At 43.2% G+C, this 12,390-nt stretch overlaps 1 protein-coding gene across 5 annotated transcripts in view; it reads right to left on the bottom strand.

Moving 5' to 3' along the window:
- The window catches only part of auts2a (activator of transcription and developmental regulator AUTS2 a), a 1,149,797-nt gene that overhangs the window by 337,109 nt on the left and 800,298 nt on the right, over window positions 1-12,390 (bottom strand). For all 5 annotated transcript variants that reach the window (XM_080210334.1, XM_080210338.1, XM_080210336.1 and 2 more), the window contains exon 6: window positions 10,418-10,447. In XM_080210334.1, coding sequence (XP_080066460.1) covers window positions 10,418-10,447 — 30 coding nt within the window. The remainder of the gene's footprint in view (window positions 1-10,417; window positions 10,448-12,390) is intronic.

The raw sequence follows: 12,390 nt of genomic DNA, 5'->3' as shown, positions 1-12,390 counted from the left end.
GCCAGCAACGCCCATGGACGAATGAAATCAGAACTGTGTCAGGAAAGGAGGCATCTTGTGGTACAGCAGCCACAAAGTTGTCATCTCCTCTAGAATCAGGGTTAAGTGGTTTGTTTTGAAGGATTTTGTCAACACTGTTTGCTAAAAGATTGCTTCCTCTTCACTCTCCTTGATGCTTTTTTGTTTTGTCGTCATCAAGATTCTCCCATCTGCCAGCCCAACAGAGAGCTGCTGAGAAATGCCCAGCTAGAGGCCCGAGCTCTTTAAGCACAATATAAAAGCACTTCTGGTCTAGCTCACAAGCCTTGCTGCAGGCAAAGACCAGCGCTGTGGGTCCTATTGACACTCTTTACCCGGATAACAAAAAGCTTTTTGTGGCATTCAGCGCATTTATGCAGAAAAATATCACGGCTGTCTGCAAACAACAACATACTCGAGCAGATGTGGAAAAGCATTGTGAGCTGTAATCTCCGTGCCTCTTTGTTTCTCCTCCGTTCGTCTTCGCTGAGTACGTGACTTCGAGCCTTCCCCATATCATCCTGTGACAGACTTGAGAAGAACCATCTGGCGTGAACACCATCAGAACACAATACCTATCAACACGACATCACTCAGCAGTGACTGCTGTGGCCTCCACTCCCGCTGCAGCACTCTTGTACACAGTATTACGCTTAGACTCTTTAATGGTGGAAAATAGAGCAGTAAAGATTCAGGTGGTTCTCCTTGAGTTGTGCCAAAGTCTGAAATGATCTGAAAGCGTTAATGATGAAACATCGGCCAAGCAATGGAAGCAATCAGCAACAAGAGGAAACAACAGGTTTGGGATAATGATGAGGAGAAATAAATATTTTCGCACGGGAAGAAATTAAAAGATTGGTGAAGCTTTACCAAAAGTAATTATTAAGGCAGAAACAATACAACAGTGACAAACATGAGTATTTGCAAAGAGAACAAAAACAAAGTGAGGAGAATTCAGGGTTATGCAGATAGTTGCAATTTAAGATACCTGCTGCATAAAATGATACAACGAATGGAATCGACTTTTTCATTTATGAAGTTGCTCTAATTCTATGAAAGGATGAGAACTTTTATTCCAAATGAAGTTACAGAACATAACATAAAAGCAGGATGAGAAACAGGCAGATCAGCAGAGCTTTTTTGCAAAGCCAATTTTTAAAAGTAAATTTCCAAGTTCCCTATCAGCACCAGCACAACTATCACCCCATAATCACCAAAACCCCATCACCGGCCCATAATCACCAAAACCCCATCACTGCCCCATAATCGCCAAAACCCCATCATCGGCCCATAATCGCCAAAACCCCATCATCGGCCCATACTCGCCAAAACCCCATCACCGGCCCATAATCGCCAAAGCCCCATCACCGGCCCACAATCACCAAAACCCCATCACCAGCCCATAATCGCCAAAACCCCATCACCGGCCCATAATCGCCAAAACCCCATCACCGGCCCACAATCACCAAAACCCCATCACCAGCCCATAATCACCAAAACCCCATCACCAGCCCATAATCGCCAAAACCCCATCACCGACCCACAATCACCAAAACCCCATCATCGGCCCACAATCACCAAAACCCCATCATCGGCCCACAATCACCAAAACCCCATCATCGGCCCACAATCACCAAAACCCCATCACCGGCCCATAATCACCAAAACCCCATCACTGCCCCAGAATCACCAAAACCCCATCACTGCCCCATAATCACCAAAACCCCATCACCGCTCCATAATCACCAAAACCCCATCACTGCCCGATAATCACCAAAACCCCATCACTGCCCCATAATCACCAAAACCACATCACTGCCCGATAATCTCCAAAACCCCACCAGTGCTCTATCAGCACCGCCAGCCCACTACCATTCAATCATTCACTGAGCCGACAACGGGGAGCAGGAGGAAACTGCTTTTCATTGAAGGCAGCTTTCCTGATGCCAAGTTCATTATCTCAGCCATAGCCTTGCAACAAGGAGAAAGAAATTAGCAAATTGAAAAGAAACCAGCAACAAAGGCATCTACAAACGCCATTCCCTCGAGATGGAGTGGCATTTTTACAGCAGTCTGCGCTCATTGTTTTAAATTTAGATTAACAGGAGTGCACATTTCCAAACTGCCACAAACGGCACATATTTGCAACATTTGCATCATTAACAGATCATTTAAATGACACATCCGCCTGAGTTAAAGACAGCAGCAAGGTACTGTGTAGAGCGTTTTTCTCAATTTTGTGTATGCGAGCAAAGCACAGGAAAGAAACCATGATACAAAGGAGCAATTTAACAGTTCACATTACCGCAGTGAATCTGTCAAGACAGCTCATTGTTGGCACAGACCTCAGGTGATCTATACAGGTGGTCTCCAATATAATTTCAAATTAGATTCAATAATTCATGGAATGGAATGTTGTTACGTACTTAGTTACCACACAGGGGCCTATAAAGCCGGAGTTTGTTGAAAGCTGTTGTGCGCCTCATGTCCTGTTAATGAAAAACGTCAAAATTGAACAGCTTGCGTTGCTGGTGCAATTTGCTCATCATAGGTCCAATTAAGCCCAGTCCAGGCAAATTTCGAGACAGTCTGAACCTGTTTAAATCAGATTAAAGGTTGCTTCCGAAAGGCGGTTGGCCACTTTAGCAACATGGGCTAGCTATTGGAAGCCGTACATAAGAACATAAGAACATAAGAAATAGGAGCAGGAGTAGGCCATCTGGCCCTTCGAGCCTGCCCCGCCATTCAATAAGATCATGGCTGATCTGTCGTGGCTCAGTTCCACTTTCCCGCCCTCTCCCCATAACCCTTAATCCCCTCTCTTATCAAAAACCCATCAACCCGCTTCTTAAAAATATTTAGCGAGGCAGCCTCCACCACTTCAACGGGCAGAGAATTCCAGAGATTCACCACCCTTTGAGTGAAGAAGTTCCTCCTCAACTCCGTTCTGAACCGCCCCCCCTTTATCTTGAGGCTGTGCCCCCTAGTCCTACTGTCTTTTTTGAGCGGGAAGAGTCTTTCCACCTCTATCCTATCCATCCCATTCATCATCTTATACGTCTCAATGAGATCTCCCCTCATTCTTCTAAACTCTAACGAGTACAAGCCTAGTTTATTCAGCCTCTCCTCATAGCTCAACCCCCTCAACTCCGGTATCAGCCTAGTAAACCTCCTCTGCACTCCCTCCAAGGCCAAAATATCCTTGCGCAGGTGCGGCGCCCAAAACTGCACACAGTACTCCAGCTGCGGCCTCACCAATGCCCTATACAGCTGCAGCAAGACCTCCCTACTTTTATATTCAATCCCCCTCGCTATGAAGGCCAGCATCCCATTCGCCTTCCTGACCACCTGCTGCACCTGCAGGCTGGGTTTTTGCGACTCATGCACAAGGACCCCGAGGTCCCTCTGCACCGTCGCCTGCTGCAGTTTTTCGCCACGTAGGTAATAGTCCTTCCTACCATTCTTCCTACCAAAGTGGACCACCTCACACTTGCCAACATTAAATTCCATTTGCCATTTCCTGGCCCATTCGCCCAGCCTATCTAGATCCTTCTGCAGACTCTCCACACCCTCCACACAATTTGCCTTTCCCCCAATCTTGGTGTCATCAGCAAATTTCGACACCCTACACTCGGTTCCCTCCTCCAGATCATCTATATAAATGGTAAATAGCTGAGGCCCCAGCACCGACCCCTGGGGCACCCCACTAGTCACCAACCGCCAATCCGAATAGCACCCATTAACCCCCACTCTCTGCCTCCTATTTGACAACCAATCCTCTATCCACGCTAACACCCTACCCCCAACTCCATGTCCTCTGACCTTCTGCAGTAACCTCTTGTGAGGTACCTTATCAAACGCCTTCTGAAAATCCAGAAAGACCACATCCACCGGCTCTCCTCTATCCACCGCCCTAGACACATCCTCATAGAACTCCAGTAAATTTGTCAGACACGACTTCCCTTTAATGAAACCGTGTTGCGTCTGCCCTATCAAGCAATTCCCTTCAAGATGCCTCGCAATTTCCTCCTTAATGACGGATTCTAACATTTTACCTACCACAGACGTTAAACTAACCGGCCTGTAATTCCCCGCCTTTTGCCTGGCACCCTTCTTAAACAACGGCGTAACATTAGCCGTTTTCCAATCCTCCGGCACTTCCCCGGAATCCAGCGACGTCTGGAAAATAACCACCAAGGCATCCACTATCACCTCCGCCATTTCTTTCAGAACCCTCGGATGCATTCCATCCGGTCCTGGGGACTTGTCCACAATCAGCCCCTCCAGTCTGTCGCGCACCACCTCTCTAGTAACAGTAATGTCATTAAGACCCTCCAGTCCTACCACCTTTCCATCGCTAACACCCGGCAAATTATTCACGTCCTCCTCCGTGAAGACAGAAACAAAAAAGTTATTCAAGACCTTAGCCATATCCCCATCCCCTACCACTAGGTCCCCTTTCTCATCCGCTAAGGGACCAACGTTCACCCTAGCCAGCCTCTTCCTTTTTATATATTTATAAAAACTCTTGCTATCCTTTTTTATATTAAGTGCTAGCCCAGCTTCATAGCTTCTTCTACCCTCCTTTATCAACTTTTTTGTCAATCTTTGTTGACATTTAAACCTTTCCCAATCCTCTTCTCGCCCACTGCTCTTAGCTACTCTAAATTCCTCCGCTTTTAATTTAACACTTTCCTTCACCTCCTTCGTTATCCACGGCTTATTACCTCTCTTCCTACTGTCCTTTTTAACCATCGGAATAAATTTCTGCTGAAGGTACACCAAATGAAAGGTAGCTTGATACATCCCGCGTAAAATCCATTCTGTAAAAACTACCTACTACTTTACCCAGATGCTGCGAGGAAATATGGACCTGATTTGAAAAATAAAGCAAAGCATTGAGGGTGGGTATGTGAGAACAGGATCAAGTTGGGAGGTGGGCAAGAGCTATTTCTGGACTCCAACCCCAATTTCTATTGATAACATTTGCTGGCACGGGACAAACATGCAGTAGCTGGTTCATGCATAGCACTCCCACCACTGCAGACTCAATTGTTGGGATGGACATTTCAACTACCACCCTCCCACAACCCCTCTGTGTAACTTTGATACAGCCAGACTCATTTTATTTTTAGATGTGTCTCATGCTATCTTAGAGCAGTTGTGTACCTAGTCTACAGTCAGGAAGAAAGAAAAAAAAAAGCCATTCTACATTCCTTTGAAAAACATTTCCCCTCTTACCTTCTCATAAACTTTATAAGACCCTTGTCAGGCCTCATTTGGAGTACTGTGCGCAGTTCTGGTCGCCTCACTATAGGAAAGACGTAGAAGCTATTGAAAGGGTACAGAGGAGATTTACAAGGATGTTGCCTGGACTGGGAGGCATGCCTTATGAAGTTAGGTTGAGGGAACTGGGTCTCTTTTCCCTGGAGAGACGTAGGTTGAGAGGCGACCTGATAGAGGTTTATAAAACGTTGAGAGGAATAGATAGGGTGGATTCTCAGAGGCTATTTCCCCGGGTTGAAATGGTCGCTACGAGAGGACACAGGTTTAAGGTGCGGGGAGGAAAGTACAGAAGTGATGTTAGGGGTAAGTTTTTCACTCAGAGGGTGGTGAGTGAATGGAATCGGCTGCCGTCAGTGGTGGTGGAGGCGAACTCGCTGGGGTCTTTTAAAAGACTTCTGGATGAGTATATGGGGTTTTATGGGATTGGGGGTTATAGATAGGTGTTGATGTGATCGGCGCAACTCGTGGGCCGAAGGGCCTGTTTGTGCTGTAGTGTTCTATGTTCTATGTAAAGCTATCAATCACAAGAATTCACTGTATTATTGATTAAAAAGCCTTAATCCACGTTATACTTACTAATTATGAGAAAATAAACATACAGGCATTGGAAAAACTCTTCAAAAAAGATCAGGTTATCCCCAAGGTAATAAATGTGTTAATCCAAAACCAGGCAGTGCATGCCTTCAAACTGTGCCAATATTGCAGGACTGAGTCCATTGGCTGTTCTGGAAACTCAACCAAGCATTCATAATGAGGCCACTTGGAGAGAAAAGAAAAAGCCCAGCCATCAGTTCAGCTGCCTTCCAGATACACTGTTACAGATAGCCTCACAGTTTCTGCACCGAGTAGATAGTGGAATAGTGGCTATGGAGGATGCATGGAGGTACTGAAGGGGCACGGGAAATAGGAGGGCACTTAGAGAGGGCATGACAGATATGTGGTTGGCAGTTGTCTAATTGGATGTATTCCTGGAGGCTGCCTCACTATTCAAACAGCTGTTTTTTTTCCATCTGTATATAAAGCAAAACGTTCAATGAAAATGAAAAAGAAAGTGTTTTGAATTCCTCGCTGATCTTTTGTTTTCTCCTTGGTTGCATACGGCAGTGTCTGGGGAGATGAGTTTGTAACTCCTGGGGCCTTCAAGAAATTCCTGGAGGACTGACAAACCTAATCCCATGGTTTGCACAGAACCTTCCAGCCTGATATTTCAAAATATGTTCCGGGTAAATGAAGCTCTGCAACATGAGCATGAGTTCATAAAAACCTACTCTATCCAATACAATCATCCCATGTGCCAACATATTAATTAGAGTCTCAAGTAAATCCTGGTGTGTTTTGCAGATAACTTGCTATGACTGCTGCATTCCCGATGTTTCTGTTCTGTCCCTATTATATTCAACAGATTCCTAGCTGCCCAATGCATTCCACATATTACTTTCTATCCCTGTCTTATATTGATTCTCAGTTGAGAATCAGCTTTCCATAGATTACACATTATCCCCTGCTGGATTCTGCCTATCCGTTGCCAGCCCACCCTCGAAGCAGGAATTCTGGGCAGCCCAAGATGTGTTTAGCTCATTCTAATGTTTTTTTCACTCCTAACAACATTGAACTTTGCATCCTGTATTAACAAAATCTGTTGCATCCTACATAATCCGAGCCAGCCCACATGACTTCCTACTTAGCCCATTGCTCAATCCTGTACATTCCTAATCAGTCCATACCGCATGTTACATATTCGCAATCAGCTCCTCTTGTATCCTGTATGTTCCAAGCCATCCCACTGATTCCTGGTCAATCACACTGCATCCCAAAGATGTTCCCACAGCGGATTCTGCATCCCATAGATTCTTTGCCAGCCTGCAGAGCGTTCAACAAAGTCCTGACTTGTCGAACTACATTCCAGAGATTCCAGGAAAAATCATTATCATACAACCAGAGCGGGCACTCAATAGAGTGCATAACTCTACCACACTGTATCAATGTAACTACAATTACACGACTCCTCCTTGAGCCTATTTGATGCTCAGTAACTTCAAGGTTAAATAAACAAATCTTGTTGTTAAGAGCTTCCATCTCACTGAGAAGTCTTCTGGCCAATTCAAGTTCAATAAACTGCTCTGAAAACTCAGCTCACATTTTGACAGCTGTGACAAAATTCAAGTGCAATAGCTGAGACAATCTATTACATGAAAATAATCAATAACATTCTCAATTAAAACACCCAAAAGCATTTTTGAAATCAGTCAATTTTTCCCACCTCTTCATATTAGTGGATTTTTCAAATCATTCCAGGATCTGCAAAGGCAACCTCACCAAAAAGTAATCAGCTCTACCTTGAACCATATTATATCTGTGCATCAAATTCACACATTGTGTATGGCGATGTACTGTTTACAGACACACGCCATCTCCACCCACCTTCAGTGGCATAGGTGATGAGCAACTGCTTCATTAGATTGAACTAACTTTCTGCAGTCAAAGTAATGAACACGCTTCCACTCCGATCTTCACTTATAGAAGATCAGAGTGGAAGGGTTAGAAGGTAATATGTGATTTTTGGAATTTTTTGTTCATTCTGAACTTCTGAACAAAGGGTCCCTGTGAGTATTGATGTGAGTAACAGCGGCTCCAGAGAAACATTATATATTTAAATCTTGACTTCTCCCTCTGCTGACTAAGGCTGGAGCACGGTCCCATAAACACCAGGCAGCCACGGTATCTCATCCAAGTGGCCATTCATGTGTAAACTAAGAGACTGAGTGCCAGCAAGCTAATTAGCAGTAAGGGTCATCACAATGAAGCCTGATGGTATGATTCAATGACAGCACTTTCCTGCAGGAATAATCGGATAGTAATTAGGAATGGGAACGCAGGCTGATTCTTCCTGTTACTGGTGATGGCCTGTAGTGTCTCTACTGCTAGGCCAGCAAAAGATCAGCCAATTTAGCACAAAGCAAGAATCAAACAGAGGAGCTCTATTCTCTACACTTTGGCCTCACACCTTTATTAATTGAGTTATTTGGGGTGGTGATCAAATATTAATTTTAATCCTATCCCGTATTCCTCAACATGGGATAGCAGAATGCATTATTTGGCCTCAGAAAGGGAGGAGGTTTTCCCGCTAGGCTAAGGTTTAACAATTCTTGCCACTGAGCTCTATTCAAATCAACATTTTACCAGCAGCATCCTCACCTTGCAACTAAATGATTCATTAATTCTGTTGCCTCCTCACATCTTGGGAACCACTTTTACCATGTCCTTCAGACCTCTAATGATACAGGTGTGGGATAGGCAGCGGGAATCCTGCAGGAGTCCAAAATGTGCTTTACACCAGCTGGATTTCCTGTTACAATTGTCCTTGCTCCCACCACGAATGGGTCATGGGTATCCCACTCTTTAAAAACGGTGTCCCGATCTTTTGAAAACCTGGAATCTGCCCTCTAACTTTTATCAGACTGAGAGCCTAAAAACATGGGGAAGGAAGCCATACTTGAGGCACGCTGCTACACTCCACAAGAGAGAAAATACTTCCTTTAGGGTCAAATGAAAAATGAATAGTTATAGTTGAAAACAACTTTATATTTAGGCATCATTCAGATTGCTCAGAACTCTGCATTGTGTGGAACAACCTACTTCTCCAGCCTGCATTCTAGGCTCAATTCCTTACATGGCTTCAGTCCTCAAATGAGCTCTTAGATGATGAAATTGGTCTGTACTTCAGTGCCTGGAGTCCAAGATTGTTATATTGGTTTGTAATTTTAATACAGTTTTGATTCAACATTATCTTTCCCTGTTACCTGCTGAATTTGTTTGCCTATTTTCATTACTACACGATTATTACATGCCCATGCATTTTTAACCAGATTAGTTCATCTACATATGCAAATCACCCTAAAATTCAAGCCTTTGGGCTGCAAATGTGTTCCTCAAATAAAATACCATTATGATAATAATTGAAATGTTCAGGGATATCTATAAGTTCTCATGCTCAAACCTGTGTAATTATAGGAGCCAGACAACAGCTCTTGAAATTAGATGCAAACAAATTCTCAAAAGCACTACGAGTGCCAGAATTTGTCTCTGAACTGGGCAAGACAGGAAAAGTTAAGTCCAATTCAAATAGAGCTTTGTTAAGTGCAGCGAGTCACTTAATTATGAGGGGAAAAATAAGACATATATCCCACATTTCAACACTGTTTCATCCAATATTAAAGGCAAGCAGGTGGATCAAAATGTACTTTTATTTTTATGTTTTGATAAACCAGGAAAGGTCAAGCGGTTTTTAATGTATAAATGCACAGTATGATGGCACAATAGAATGCAGTTATCTAACTGGACGTTCTCATTAAGCAAACGCACGCTGGCCATCAATGCTTTCACCACAGAAACAAACAAAGCAGACAAGGTGCGGGTAATCTCAATGTATCTAGGCCCACAGCCACACACAGTTGAAAATCAATTCAGCACCTAATCCCCAAACTCATTTAGATAGCGGCACAAAATGCAATTATTATTAAATGAACAGGATTTCACAATCCCCAAACATTTCCGATTCAAATTAATTGGAAGCAATGTGATAAGTATAAGCAATTTTCACCTTGCTTGCCTTCAAATGATAATTATGATTATTTTTTTGTGAACACCATCCCAGGCTACAATCCCCCAACCTCAGTGATTTACTTGTTTTCAAACGTGACTTTTATTTAATTCTATAATACTTCTTTCACAGCCTCACAGGTACGATAAGGCGAGCCTGACGGAGTTTCAGCACCATATGCAAATCATGCCTTGTGTGTTGGATTTTGTCTGTATAGGCTGCTGCAGCCGACAGTGAACTCAACATAAATCCTACCAGACCGGTCAATTCTGAAAGTTATAGTCCCACCGAATTTGCACGATATTCCAAGACTGCATATAGGTTTTGTGGTAGCATTTCCTTCAAATCAACTGGTGTAAACCTTCTTTCAAAACATTATAAAATCCAAATTAAAGAAAATATGTATAATCATCTTTCTTATAAATTAAATTTTGTACATGTTCTTCCAAAAAGAAGATATGGACATAAATATTGACATAGGTCCTTTGACATTGAGAAAAAAAGTAATCTTACCTTCTCATCTGGGTCACTTTCGCTGTCGCACTGAAAGAAAAAGAGGGAAAAAGACATTAGAAGGAATTGATAAACGCTAGGAGCATTTATTTCAATGAGAGTTAATAAACATGATGGTATTTTTCTCTTCATTGAGGTTCAGCTGGAATGCTGCAACTTGGCAGAAGAAACAACCAACTCTGGTCAGCGGCAGATATACCAGTATTAATGTCCACCAACCAGAGGTGATTAAAACTCACACCTTCCCAAAGTGTCAACAGAGCCGCCACAAGCTAATGACCCTCCAGCAACATTATTGGGCAAGGTGAGTCAGAGCTTCATTAGTTTGTTTCTTTGTCCTGAATTGGGGATTTTAAGGTGTGAATCTGCTGAACGTTAAGTGCTTTCTCTTTCACAAAATAAATTAAAGTCAAAGACGTGCAAACAAGCACACTTGATGTAATTGACGGGTCAATGAAAAGGAACAAGATGTGCTCAATGCAATCATGAAATTGGATCCAAAAGCAGAAAATGCTACACACTGACTGTTTCTTTTGAAATGAGAGAGAATTAACTGGACTTAAAAGAAATCAATCTCCCAAACTCCACCCCTCAATATTGGTAAGTATTGTCCAGCTCCTGTGAGCAAACTGAGAAACTCCCTTAAAATCGGAATCATTTCACAGGATTGAACAGAGTGGCTCTTGTCAATATTCAATAAAGGAAAGGTGGGTGGGTGGAGGGGAGATGTGATAGAGGAGGAATGGGAAAGGCAAAATACAATCCTACTCTCAGTGCACAGTAGACTATGGAGAAATTCTCCACAACTTTTGCTGCAGCTGCTTGCTCATTCCTCCTTCTGGTTGTTAAAATATGGAAAACAAAATGGTGATTTCCATTAGGCCGCACTTAGAAGATAGTGTTCAATTCTGGTGTCTGCACTTCCAGAAGGATGTGGAGGCTTTGGAGAGGGTACAGAAAAGGTTTACCAGGATGTTGCCTGGTATGGAGGGCACTGGCTATGAGGAGAGGTTGGAGAAACTTGGTTTGTTCTCACTGGAACGACGGAGGTTGAGGGGGCGACCTGATAGAAGTTTACAAGATTATGAGGAGCATGGACAGAGTGGATAGTCAGAAGCTTTTTCCTATGGTGGAAGAATCAATTACTGGGGGGCATAGGTTTAAGGCACGAGGGGCAAGGTTTAAAGGAGATGTACAAGGCAAGTTCTTTACACAGAGGGTGGTGGGCGCCTGGAAGACACTGCTGGGGGAGGTGGTGGAAGCAGATACAATAGTGACCTTTAAGGGGCATCTTGACAAATACATTAATAGGTTGGGAATAAAGGGGCTCAGTGTCTGGAAGGGTAGGAGATTTTGGTTCAGTCGGGCAGCCTAGTCGATGTAGGTTTGGAGGGCTGAAGGGCTTGTTCCTGTACTGTAATTTTCTTTGCTCAAACCCAAAGTAAATTATTTGAGTGATCAGCTTGCACCACCAGCATTTGGCAAACAGTGGAAGCACAACAATACTAAGAGATTCAAGGTTAAATAATTACCAAACTGAAAATGAAGTAACCTTAGAATCAGTTTTATTATACGAAATTCTGATTGAGAAAGTTCCAATTCATTTGAGAATAAGAGCCCCAAAGTGGTGTTATGCAAAGATGCGACTGCTGATAATTCTGACTGGCTGAAATTCGATGGCGTTCAAAAAAAAATGTGGAATCATAGACGCAAAAACTTTCACTTAGAAATTATCACAACCCTGGTTTTAAAAAATATGATAGTCATGATGTGGCGATGCCAGCTTTGGACTGGGGTAAACACAGTAAGAATTCTCACAATACTAGGTTAAAGTGCAACAGGTTTATTTGGTAGCAAAAGCCACTAGCTTTCGTAGTGCTGCTCCTTCATCTGCTAAGACTTACTTACTTCATTCTTTACATACGGTATGCTTTGTGCAGCCTGCACAAAACATTACTTTTCGTTGTATATTA

The sequence above is a fragment of the Carcharhinus amblyrhynchos genome, chromosome 23 (genome assembly GCF_965287045.1).
Source record: "Carcharhinus amblyrhynchos chromosome 23, sCarAmb.v2.hapA, whole genome shotgun sequence".
Lineage (NCBI taxonomy): Eukaryota > Metazoa > Chordata > Chondrichthyes > Carcharhiniformes > Carcharhinidae > Carcharhinus > Carcharhinus amblyrhynchos.
This window is presented reverse-complemented; position numbering and strand designations above follow the sequence as displayed.